General features: G+C 31.0%; 1 protein-coding gene across 1 annotated transcript in view; it reads right to left on the bottom strand.

Annotated features, from left to right (window-relative positions):
- Positions 1-5,053: 5,053 nt before the first annotated feature.
- LOC119674924 (protein Shroom-like) overlaps positions 5,054-13,080 on the bottom strand; it is an 11,175-nt gene continuing 3,148 nt past the window's right edge. The window contains exons 2-4 of the mRNA XM_038086083.1: positions 6,175-7,909; positions 5,810-6,076; positions 5,054-5,749 (exon numbers count right to left, since the gene is read on the bottom strand). Coding sequence (XP_037942011.1) covers positions 5,486-5,749; positions 5,810-6,076; positions 6,175-7,909 — 2,266 coding nt within the window. The 3' untranslated portion in view covers positions 5,054-5,485. The remainder of the gene's footprint in view (positions 5,750-5,809; positions 6,077-6,174; positions 7,910-13,080) is intronic.

The raw sequence follows: 13,080 nt of genomic DNA, 5'->3' as shown, positions 1-13,080 counted from the left end.
TCTTAACGAATTTCGTCAAAGGATGGTGCTTCATCGCTAGATGTGAAAGTAAATTGATCGATGCACTCTTGTCCTGATAATCCACGTCAAAAGACGTATTCGTAATAAATCATCGCACAAAAATTTTCTCGCATTAATTCCATTTTTTCGCGAAAACTCAATTTATAAATCACTGTAAATACGAGTAACACAAATAGCGCTATTTTGACAAAAACTCTATTGTAGGTTATGTTTAGTAATGTCAAACTTTTGTATGCATACGTCTGATGACACCTTATAACAATCAGTTTTGCCAATAGTGACCCTCTTAATTTCAAGACCACTGATGATAGGTTTTTGGCCAAAAATTCAATTAATTATATAATATAAAAAAAATTTATGTTGTAGTGCATTACTTCTCAAAACCTCTCTAACAAAGTACAATAGTTTCTATTAAGTAAAATAGTCACTACCATTATAACTGACGTTAAATTATAATTTATTAAATAAAGTTTATTATATAAATTCAATTTACATTTCGTAAAATTTTAATGGATTATAAATCGAGGCTTTATTCATTTTCATATGGCAAGTTTTAGAGCCGATTTCACAGTAGCAACTTAAGTTTTAACACTGACTTAAGTCATGCTTAAGTCATTAACTTTGTTAACTAAATTCATATTTGGTGCTAGCGGGCTGCACCAAGAATACAAACTCCCGATTTTGTACTTTGTACAATATAAACCTTCTTTACAAAGCCAACATAACATCTTGTGATTTCGACTACCGCAGTACTGATGAAGAAGACATTTTGTCTGAAACATCATCATATTATTTATCTGAGGCAATATCGGAACTAATACTATAAACGTAAAAAATTATAAACATTCATTTTAATTATTTTTTAAATATGTTCATAATTTAATAAAACAAAGTACATAATATATTTTCTATATGAATGTAACAATATTGAAATTAGTAATGTTTTAACTGAAGTTTGAGTTCCTCTATTTCCAGTAACTTTAACTTCTCCATATATAACTTATGTATCTTTTGCTCCTCCGATAGTTAACAGTTTAATTTGTTGAAAATAAATATTTAAAATTTAAATATATTCGAGAAACTGATCATTATTGGATACTTACATATTCAAATAAACTCTTTTTAACTCTTTTTTAACTCTTTTCCAACACAGCTTGCTTGTGAATAATTTAGTAGGAAATAGGAAAAATACTCTCATTCCCATTTTATTCAGAATAAAGGAAATAACAAAAGGAAAAAAACCTCCCACTCCCATTTCATTCAGAAAAAGGAAATTGAGAAAAGAGAAAAAACTGCCATTTCCATTTCAATGAGAATAGGGGTGTATATCTCGGATATTAGTATACAACTTGCAACGGCCAAGTTGACAATTAAATGAGAATCTCTGAGTAAACTGAAACAAACTTGGGAAAAAGAAAACTTGTGGGTGATCTCAAAATTGGCGTGGTTCAAACTGGTGCAATAAGTGTAACCTGCTCAACATTATGGTATTGGTACTAACAGCTTATTGCGTACTGAGATTGGATCTACTCTACAGATCTACCCTACGGCTCTACGGGTGAAAAGGGAACTGTACTCCATCTTATGTGTCAGTCTCTATTATTGGCTAGAAGAAGATTAAAAATCTTTAAGGTGTTGTTAGTACCCTGACCACTGCAGTTTTTTTGGAATCCGTCTAGTCTGCGATTGTTTGGTAAATTTAATGACTAGTATGCGACTAGTATACAGTACTGACTAGTACTGAAATATGGAATATATATAAGATACTAGATAACCCGACAAACGTTGTTTTGCCTTATAAATTATTTCTAGTTTCTAGATAAATTCTAGTGTAGACAAAAAGTAACTTACTTATTATAAGTGTGTAAGTATGTGGTATATGCATGAAAAAGGCATGGAGCGCTATGAACGAAAAGGAAAATAAAAATAACAAACGCCAAACAATACAATATTTCAATATTAACAATATTATTTTTAAGTTATTATAGTTTATTTATTAAATTATTAATTTAAAATCAATAGATTTGTATGATACCAAGTTCCCTGGCAACAACTGTTGTATCTTCAAATTTAAATTGTCTTGGATTGACTGTCAATAAGCGTTCGATTTAAATAAATTGAGACATGCATCAACTGGTGAAACTTGCTTGCGGGGCATCCATTTTTTTGTTTGAGCCCATGTGAAATAGCGTGGTACTTGTGAATAGAGTAATGTTCTTGCAAAGGCACCAAAATCATCCGTACTATTACACAATTCAAAAAATGCAGTGAGTGTAGTTTTAGGTGGATTTGTACCACGATCAATCACTGTCTCGTTCGTGAAAAATACACGGTGACCGTTTTCAAGATGGACGGCTAACTGAACAGCTGCTGGATCCCGTTCATGAATTAGAAAACCGAAGATACGCCAAGCAGCTTCATTGGAGCTGATGTACCGACCAATTTGGTAGAGCGTAATTTCACCGTTTTTGTTCATTGGAGGAGCATTTACATTAGTATTTTCTACTCTAAACACAGCCATATCACTGCCTTTATGGACATACTTATATATTTGATGCTCTTCACAGAACTGCAAAACTCAACATTTATATGAGCATTGTATGTCTTGCTTAGCAGAGGCGAATACGGCACCACCCGCCATTGTCCCCCATTATCGGGATTTCTTCGACGATATATTGGATATCCGTCGGTATTTGTTATAGTATCATTAGTGAAATCTTTAGAAAAATTTTTAGTACATTTTCCATCTGCCATGCAAGGCGAAGACGAAGAAACGAAGTGGATGTAAATGCTCGATGTACTTGTTGGCGTAGTTACATAAAATATTAAGAAAAAAATTTTTCTTTTTCAAAAATATAAACAAAATTTATGTCAAAAAAATAAAAAATTTTTTGTTAAAGCAATAAAGATATTTTTGCTGGATAGGGACACCCTAATCACTTTAGCGGTATGAAAAATAGATAGTAGCCGATTCTCAGACCTACTGAATACGCATATAAAATTTGGTAAAAATCGGTAAAGCCGTTTCGGAGGAGTACGGTAACTAACATTTTGACAATGTTAATTTTATATATAAGATATAACTCAATAAAATAAAAATTACAAAATATTTATGATACTAATATAAGATCTTTAACTGACAATTAAGGAGTAATTACACTCTTCACATATGAAATTAAAACCGTGATAGCACATGTTTTACTTTTCGACGTAATCAGATCACAGTAATTATCATGATTACTGCGAAACCTATGAACTGGCGTGCAATGGCACAGCAATAAACTATGAGTTGAACGATTAGTATCCATATATTAAGTAAGATATGTCTTCTTCTTTGCCTGATGAAACGCGAGTTACTTTTTAGAGAATTTAATAAATTTAAAGTTAATTTATGATGATGGATGGGGCGGTCTTGCCATAAGAAAGGCAGCTAATAATAAGTTTAAACCTAATATTCTTGCGTATAAAGAAGAATTTAATTGTTGACACTTAATTTTCCTTGTATTAATGGTTTCAGAGTATTCAGAGTAATATTATAAGCCAGTTTTTTTACCTTTATATTCTCTAGTCAATCTTCTGTTAAAAGTTAGACCTAAGTATTTTACATTATATTCCCATTTTATTTCTACATTGTTAACTTTTAGTTTCCTTTCATTTTGATTTCTATGCCTTATAAAGAACATAAATTCTTTTTTGATGAATCATCAATTGAATATCCTTGACCTGTCCACATGTCCACAACGGTTTTCATCAGCGCAATATACCGATGTGTGCATGAAGAACACGTAACATTCTGGACGTTCCTGCCCACAATGGTGGTTAGCAGAGACAATAATTTGTAACAACTGTTTTCACAATGCTATGCATCCATTATGTCAATATTTGTTGTTTTTAGTTCTTTCTAGTTAGATAGCTTATGTAGTTCTTGTTAAATTAATCAAGCTCACAACTTAAAACCTTGATATTTCGAGAAGTTTGTCGGCATATAGTATAAACTAGCTCCAAATAGCTGACTTCACTAAATTCCGTTGTTATGTCGGCATGCCTGCAAAATCGATTTCGCATCGTTTTACGGAATGCACGTGTCATTAAAATCCTCATTATGTAAAAACTATATTTCTAAAGTTAAACAATTCTTGTCTAATAAGAAAAGCCGCTGATTTATTATTATATCTCATCTAATTAAGTAGGTAGATAGGTTAGCGTATAGGCCGTCAACTACCTCATGTACCAGCTGATAACTTCAAAATTCAAAAATACATCGACAAAGTTTCTTGTAACGGCTCGTAATCTTGCTATACCTAAAGCCATGTATATATGCTTGTAACGCAATAAAAAAAAGGAAAAAAATAGCTGTTTTGACAACTGTTGCTTCTCAAATGGATGTGGTATGCTGCAAAAACAGCTGTTTCATTTTGATGCTGCAATTCTGCAACAGAAGTGTTCTCGCATTCTTGAATTTCATGCTTCTTGCAATGACTTTGCAAGAGTGAATATTCCTCATATGATTCCAGTAGAATCCATAAGCATACTTTGCTTTGTGTCTAATCTATCTTAATAGCAAAATATTTTCTCTTCATATATCTAATTTTTTATTTTTATTTATATCACAACATATATCTAATATTTTAGTTTTGATTTTATTTTATTGATTAAATTAAGTTATAATTTGTGCGCAAAAGCCTTTCTTATAATAAAAATACGATTTCATATACATTTAATGTGTTTATAAGCTTTATTTGTATTTATCTTAAAACTTTATTTAAACATACAATACAGAAATACTTAAAATTGTTTAAAGTAAATAATTTCTTATTAATTTGTTTAATAATTTTACAATAGTTATGAGTGATACTGTGACAACAGAATTCATGTTACGAGTATCTTTAATTATAAATTATAATAATATTTAAATTCTATATGTGTATCATTTGTATGCATTCTCTGGCATAGATAGCGAATGCATAGTCGTATAAAAATATTTATTTTGAAGTGTATAACTAAAAATTGTTTATTTTAAATCACAAATAATAAATTTTATTCTTATAAAATTTTTAAGCACACTTAAGAGGTTTAACAGACAATGAATCAATCGTTAATCTGTGATCATTCTAAATTGTCCTCACTTAATTAAAATATTTTTTAGACTTTAAAATAAATATTTTTTTTTCTAAAATAAAACACAATTATTCATGATAATTTCATATTCACATAATTGAAATAATATCTAACATTTATATATATAGAGTTATGTAGGAAAATCATTAACTGGAGTCATTTATCCGTTCCTCCATTAAAATTTAATTTAAAACTGATTCTCATGCACAACTTTCAACTTAGCACATTGAAAGTTTGGAAAATCAAAACAAACTATAGCATATGGTGGAAATTTCATCAAAGTGTCAAGGCACTAATAATATATTAATCTTAAGTTTGTTTAGTAGTTTTACATTATATGCACATCTTAACAGTCACTTTGTATGAGCATTTCAGTAAGTGCTGTCATTTGTTCTTCACCAAATTTAATTTTGTCGGCTATATCACGTGCATCCGCAATAAGTTTAGCCTTCATATTGATGAAGTAATCAAAATCGGCATATTCATCGACACTTAGATTCTTTTCTAACATGCCCATCACACTGGTACCACGTCGTTGAATATCCTCTCTGAGGCGCTTCGCTTCCGTCAACTGTTCAAGTAAACGTTCTCGTTTGCTTTCCAATATTTTCTAAAAGAGAAAAGATTAATTTTTATAATTATACAAAAAGCTGGAGCGAGTTAATTATACCTTTTCAGTGCATTCTTCAGTTGTTGAAAGTAAATTGTTTTCTATTCTGGCCAAACGTTCCGATAAAGAAAGCAATAGACTTGTTATGTGTCCCACATCATCGATATATGTACGAAATTTGGTGGATTCGATTGGACGCACTTTATCAGCAACTTTGCTGATCAGGCTGCTGCCAAGTTCATCATTAATGGCTGATTCTTCACTAATGGTAGTCTGCTCATTAGAGAGTATACGGATTTTTCGTTTAAGATGACATATAAGTTCATTCTAAAATTGAAATACGTTGCATTAGTTTTCATTAATATATAAGAAGTGATATATATACATTGTATATAAACGCTTTGTTTATAGTTTTTAATACGTACCACTTTATTCTTCATCAGATCACAACTGTCGTTTTCGCTACTATTCGCTAATGTCACTTCCAGTTCAGCAAACTGCAATTCTAATGTGACGATATTCTGCTTTTCGCTTGTCTCCTGGGAATCACGTGTTTTCATACGCATTAAAGTTGAGGTGCCCACATTACGTTTTGTGGGCCTAAGTGCTACATTTGGATTGTACAAATTACCCACATAGTCAGTAGGTAATTTTGATGATTGCGGCATTAGTACTTCTATCAATTTATCATTGGGTTGTAGAAGGTTTGCCAACTCTTTGGATAAGTTTTCACAATCGATTTCGATAGGATGACGCTGTCTTGGCTGGAGTGTGGTGTGTGTTGCAGTATCTTCCTTTGTGTGTGCTAAAGTTGTGAGACGTCCCATGTCTGAGTCTGGTAGATCATCAGTTTGTGAAGCAGCTTCTGTAGTACTGGGGTTCACACGTAGCACGATTTCACTGCGTTGCATTAATTTGAGTCCATCTGTACTGGAGTCCATTTGTGAAATCTGTGCAGCAGCTACGGTATCTTGCGTCATATTTGTAGCAACATTTTGTAAGTCCTCATTTTGATCATATTCGATGACCGGTGGTTGAGTTAAGGGTAGTAAGGGCGCGGTCATATCACTTTGTTTAATATTTCCATTATTGTTAACAGCTTCAGTCAAGCAAGTGCTTTTTTCATCAGCATTGCTCTGAGCACATGATACATTATTTAATTCTTTTATTTCAGTTATTTGTTCAACTTCCTTAGTTAAAGAGTTTTGTTTGTCAATAAGTGCAATTTTTGTAGGATTTTGCGTAGTTGTCTTAACACTGTAGCTACCCAACAAACTGTTATCAGACATATGTGCGGACATTAATTGCGATTGTAGTTGTGTTATTTTTTCTATATTTTCTCGCAATGAATCTTTACGTGTCACTATCTTATTGGAAGTGCCACAGGGCGATGTTGATAAAGTGGTATTTACCAACTCTGCACGGAAAATTCTGCCGTCTTCTGCTTCACTAACATTTTCTAAATTTCCTCTATTATTGCTTATATCAAAATGTTCAGATTCTTTAGTGCTAGTACGTGGGCTGTACGATTTAATAGATGTATTACTTATTTTAGGACTGCTGAGGTTATTCTCGGACTGCGCTGGCGAAAGTATAATATTTGTGGATTCGGGCAGTATCTCTTCTAATGTTGTTTCGAGGTTGGGTGTTCTTTTAAGATCAAGTGTTGACTGTGACATAAACTTATTTGGACTTGTCGCATTTGTATTGACATCGTATGATTGAGATCTGGCATAGCTTGGTATTGTTGCGTTGCTATTGTTATTATTGTAGTTACTAACAGCAGGTGAAGAATATCGATGATGTGTTGGTGGATATATTGAATAACATGAGGCTGCATGTTGCTGCTGTTGTTGTATTGTAGGTGAAGTAGTTGATAATGCGAGGTTATTATTGGAACCATAACGTAATGGAGAATTGTTATTTGCGGATGTAGGTGATGATGGCTGTGGCTGTAATTTAGCACCCAATGGCAGCACGTCAGGCAAATTGTTGTTTGCTATTTTACCATTGTGATTGAGTATGTCATATGTTGGTTTAATATTGGCAACTAAATCTTCATTAGACGTTAAAGTCAATTTGTAGCTGCCATGATCAGGATCTGTATTGTTTAACTTTTCCAGACTTTGTCGTGGCAGATACGATGCCTTCGAGTTACATCTGTAAAAATTAAAGATTTTTGTTATTTATTTTAAATTTGCAATAAATTTGTTAACATATAATATACAATAAATTTTCAGATTTTCGTAAGTACAGAAATATATAAATACTTCAAGCAATAACAAACAAATTTGAGTTTAAAATGTTGAATCAATACTCAAACCACAGTTTTTCCATGCACTGAGTCCTCATAGTGTTGAAATTATACAGAAAAATTCTATAAATAACTAGTAAGAATTGGGAATGTAAAATATTGCAATAATTTATGGAACACCGTCTCTTTATAGTCCAAATTTTGTTAAGATAAGACAAGTCAAGATGTAGATATATATTTAAAGAAAGGCGTAATGGTATATCACGGCGCATATTGTACTATTTTTCAGAGAAAGTTTCATATTCTATTATAATTAACAGATAGTTAAAGACTATTGAAAAATTTCACTACTGAACACGAAACAAATAAGTTGAATTTTTTGGCAATCATATATAATGAGTGAAGAAAGATAAATAAATAATTAACTTTAAATTTATGTTTACACAGAGCTAATAATAATAAAATTTATTGTTATTTTTATGATTTGTTTTAGGAAAAATAATTCAATTGCGCAAAATAGGTTAGCCCCACCTCGTAAAAATAAACAATTAATATTTTTAAAGTGTATACCTGTAGCTTATTTTTGGTTTACCATTACTAACTAGGAAAATTAGCATATACTAACTATATATCAGACCCAATTGAAAAAGAGATTACAATTCGTGAAATGACCGAGTCTGCGGCCGAGTCAACTTGTAATCCTCAAATACTTACTGCTCATCACTGTGAATTTCGTTAGGAATATTTGGGTTTTAATACAAGCAACTACAATAAAAAATTTTAAACAAATATTTCGATTAAAAAATTTCCGGAATTACAAAATGAACACACAAAAATCATCCAATAATGAAAATTTCTTGTTATTTATTTTATTTGAAAGTGGGTTCCTTCAAATGCATTACAACTATGCAAACGTTTGAACTAATAATCCACAATATCTTTATAAGTTCTATGAATTTTTCTTTACACCCCCAATTGACTTGAAACAATGGTAATTTTAGTTTCAGCAACGGAAAAAATACGAACTTTATCCTGTCATATGACTACAGTGCTTAGTTGGATATATTTGTTGAGTTTTTAACCAAAATCTCTTATACCACAATGGCTTCGTGACATTGCAGAACACTCAAAAGTATAATGAAAAGAAGATATTGGATAGCATGCGTTCAAACGTCATACAAAATTAATGTATCATAAAATTGTATTCGCTTTTCAATCCACAATAACGTGTTATCATTCACACGTACGCTAAAAATCAAATATGTAACATATATATTTATGAAGAAAGAGAGAAAATAAGAAATAAATAGAGGAAAGAAAGAAAAGAGAAGAGAGAGCTTATAGCTCTCCCATATGCAAAATAAGCTACATAATGATATACCTGTATTCAGTCTTACAAATTCATTGCAAATAGCACGAAATGCACAGATTGCGCGAGCTTGCAATGAACAGCAACAAAATACACGTACAAAGTTTTTTGCAATTGCTTGCAATCTTGCTATACCTAAGCCCATGTATATATGCTTGAAACGAAACAAAAAATGGAAAAAATAGCTGTTTTGACAACTGTTGCTTATCATATGGATGTGGTATGCTGCAAAAACAGCTGTTTAATTGTTATGTTGCAATTCTGCACCAGAGGCATTCTTGCACTATTGCAATTTAAGTATTGCATTCTTGCATTTCATACACTTAGCAATGAGTTTGCAAGACTCAATGAATATCACTTGTGTCTTCAAAGAAAATCGTGAAAGTTGAACTCTTCAAATAAATTATGATTCCATGATGTTAATGGGAGGAGCTTTGACAGAGAATTTACTGTCTTTTTTTGACGTTTCAAATTTGTAGCCAATTTTATGGTACCTAGTTGTTAGCAACTTAATCGATTATCAAAAAAAAAAATTAAAATAGTGTATTTTATTCATCGTTAAGTTATAAATTCTGGATAGTTTTTATGCCAAATGCATATCCAAAAATGCTATTGGACTTTTAAGCCTTCAGTGTCATTATTCTTTTATTGGAATCAATACAATTATGACAGCATCAGTAATTTCTAATAATTTCCAAGCCAATTTCCTATAGTAATAAAACAGAATATAATAATTTGAAGCCCTACAAAGCGGATATATAATATCATAAATGTACCCTATGGCCTCTGGAAGTCTAGCAATTGGTTACATTTCTATGCGGTGTAGTAACCACAAATCAATTTTGCAATTGTAATGTACTATGCGCCCCGTAAGGAAAGTAACCATGAACTGCAATAAGAGAAACCTTAAAAACTTTATTTACGAGTATTTGGTTTTTTTCTTAATTTTTCCATTAAACTTGGTTTAGAGCAAACATTAATATTCAAAACAAATATGAGGCATAAAAGGAGCAAAGTAAACCGCAATTGGGTACACATTTCATTTTAGCCGGGAGATTAAATTTAATGTTTCTTTTCGCACATCCACGCCTGTCATTATGCGCTTCTGCAAATTAAATTAAAGAAATCAAAGGAGGCTCACTCATAATTTATGATAAATTATGTATTAAGCTTGAGTCTGTAATTTATGATTTCGAGATTAATTTGACTGATATGACCAGTGGTCGGTGTAAGCCAGAGAGCATCAACGAAAACCATGTAATTATACACAAAGCAAAATCACGGATGTGCACAGTGGACAGACATGCAAAAGTGAACTCGTTGAACCTGTTCCCCAAACTGCGTACGAAAAGCGGAAGTGTGAAGACCATATATATGACTCCAGCGAAGGAGTATACTACAGTGCTGCAGGGTATCCAAGTACAGTATTTCGTTGACTGAACGAGAAAAGTGAATTTAATTGTTTAAAAATGCATATAAACAATTTGTTCATTAAGTTTGGCAACATCCTTACAAACACTAAATTGCTTTTTTTAAAGTTTTCTTTTTAAAAAAAAATTAAATTTATAGTCGTCCACTGTGCATATAAAATACTGCTCTACATCACACCCTAGATTTGTTCGACAGGTTTGACGTACCCAACGGTGGGAGTTGTTTAAAGGTTCGCGCGTGCGCTTTACGCGAGATTTGGCAATACTTTGGCGTTAAAATAAATTTTAACGACGCCGTCGGTTGGTTAATTTTTTTTTTTGTACTTAATGGATCGTGCAAGTGAAATGTCACATTCGGGTTGTGGGGTCATTGGTGCAATGAATGGAACATACAACCACGATTGGCATGGCAACTGTATCAATTGTGGAAACCAAATAAATTGTAGGCGTGCGTCTTTATTTACTAAATTTTATGTAAATTTGTAAGTTTAGTTTATTTTTGCTTTGATTTTTTTAACGGAACCAAATTGGCGTTACTTGTCTCAAGTAAAGCTGGTGGAACATGTTGAAACAGCGGCAAAGCAAATTCACCGCTCCTTTTCATCAACGTGAAAACTGATGGCAGATTTCGGTTGCTGCAGTCAAGTCATGACGTTGAATTGGAAGTTGAAGTTGAAGTTGACGTTACCCAAAACCGAATTCAATCAATGTCTAATGTTCAAAACGAAAATCGTGCCTCGTTGCCAACACTACGACTGTTTGGAGCTTGTATGAGGTTTATTATTTTACCAGAGGGTAGTTGTCGCCTCACCCATATATGGTATAGCGTTAAACATTTTAGTTTTTAATAATATTAAATTTGGTTATGTCAACAACAATTTAGGCAAACGCTTATCATTTTTATGCTTTTATTAAATCATAGATATCCATATGAGAAACATTTATCTTGGTTAGTTGATTGGGTGAGGTGAGCGAGCAGAACTGAAATTGTGATAAAGTGTGTACTCGTATTCGATTAGACGATGTAAGAGGTTATTAGAATCAGTGCTATTAAACATAAATGCACATAATTAATGGTTTAAAATGTAGATTTTGTGAATATGTTTACAAACAATAAATCTATAATCTATAATAATTCGGTATGAATCTAAATAAGGTTGGAAACATGTTGTAATTGTGGTCATAATTCTTTTCATAATTAGATCATTTAAATTAGGAATTACGAGTTTAAGTAAACCGAAAAGTAAAAGTAAAATTATGGAATAGATTATTTCTATAATTATATAGTATCTTTGATCGAAGGATAAATATTGATTTTGGAATTATTTAATTTTAATTTTAAAATGTTGAATGTTGTTGTATATTAAACATTAACATTTTTTATGGATTTGTTTATGAACCTAGATAGTGACTCTTTTCTCAGAAGGAGTTTTTGAGTTTTATTTAAAATTCACATGAATATATAATTGTATTTTTTTTCAATTTATAAATTATTTATTTAATCTTTCTAAAAACGAAACTAACAATAAGTGGATCAAATCTTAAAACTAAATTTATTTTTTCCCTAAGCCATTGCTTTGGAAAAACTATTGAGACATTGAATTATTTATAATAAGATAAGATTGAAAATTATTAAATTAAAATTAGAACTAAAATTAAAATTAGAATTAAAATTAAAAATGAATATATAATTTAAAATAAATCATTAAATTTAGTGCAAAATAGTCCAAAGGGCTTTTAAGTTGTCCAATAAACAATTAGACGTTAAGTTTTTTATGATTTTGTTTATGGATGTGCAAGTGACTCTTATAAGAGGGAGTTTTTGGAAACTTGTTCGCAATTCACATAAATATATTATATTAAATATCATACTAAATAAATGAATAAAGAATCATTAAATTTATTGTAAAATAATTCAAATGAATATTTAGGGGTGTATGAACTCCAAAACTTCCCTTTCTACTAATTTTGTTTATTCTCAGCAGTACTTTTATATATAAATATAGTTTATCAATAAGTATTAATATGTAAGTAATAACAATAATTTAGTCAAAGATATATTTTTGTTTTTTAACGAGCTTATCGATCACTATATTAAAAAACAAAATTATTATTATAAATATTTAGTCATTAAAACAAAAAAGTATTGGCAAAGATATATTTTAGATCTTGTTTTGATTTGATATATAATTTACAAGGATAGGATCTCTATACTCTATATTTTGTAGAGTGAATAAGTTGTACACGACAGAAAAAGATTTACTCATATATATGCAGA

This window comes from Teleopsis dalmanni, chromosome 2 (assembly GCF_002237135.1).
Source record: "Teleopsis dalmanni isolate 2A chromosome 2, ASM223713v2, whole genome shotgun sequence".
In the NCBI taxonomy this organism is placed as follows: Eukaryota; Metazoa; Arthropoda; class Insecta; order Diptera; family Diopsidae; genus Teleopsis; species Teleopsis dalmanni.
Note: the sequence above shows the minus strand (reverse complement) of the source record. Positions and strands in the feature narration are given on the sequence as shown.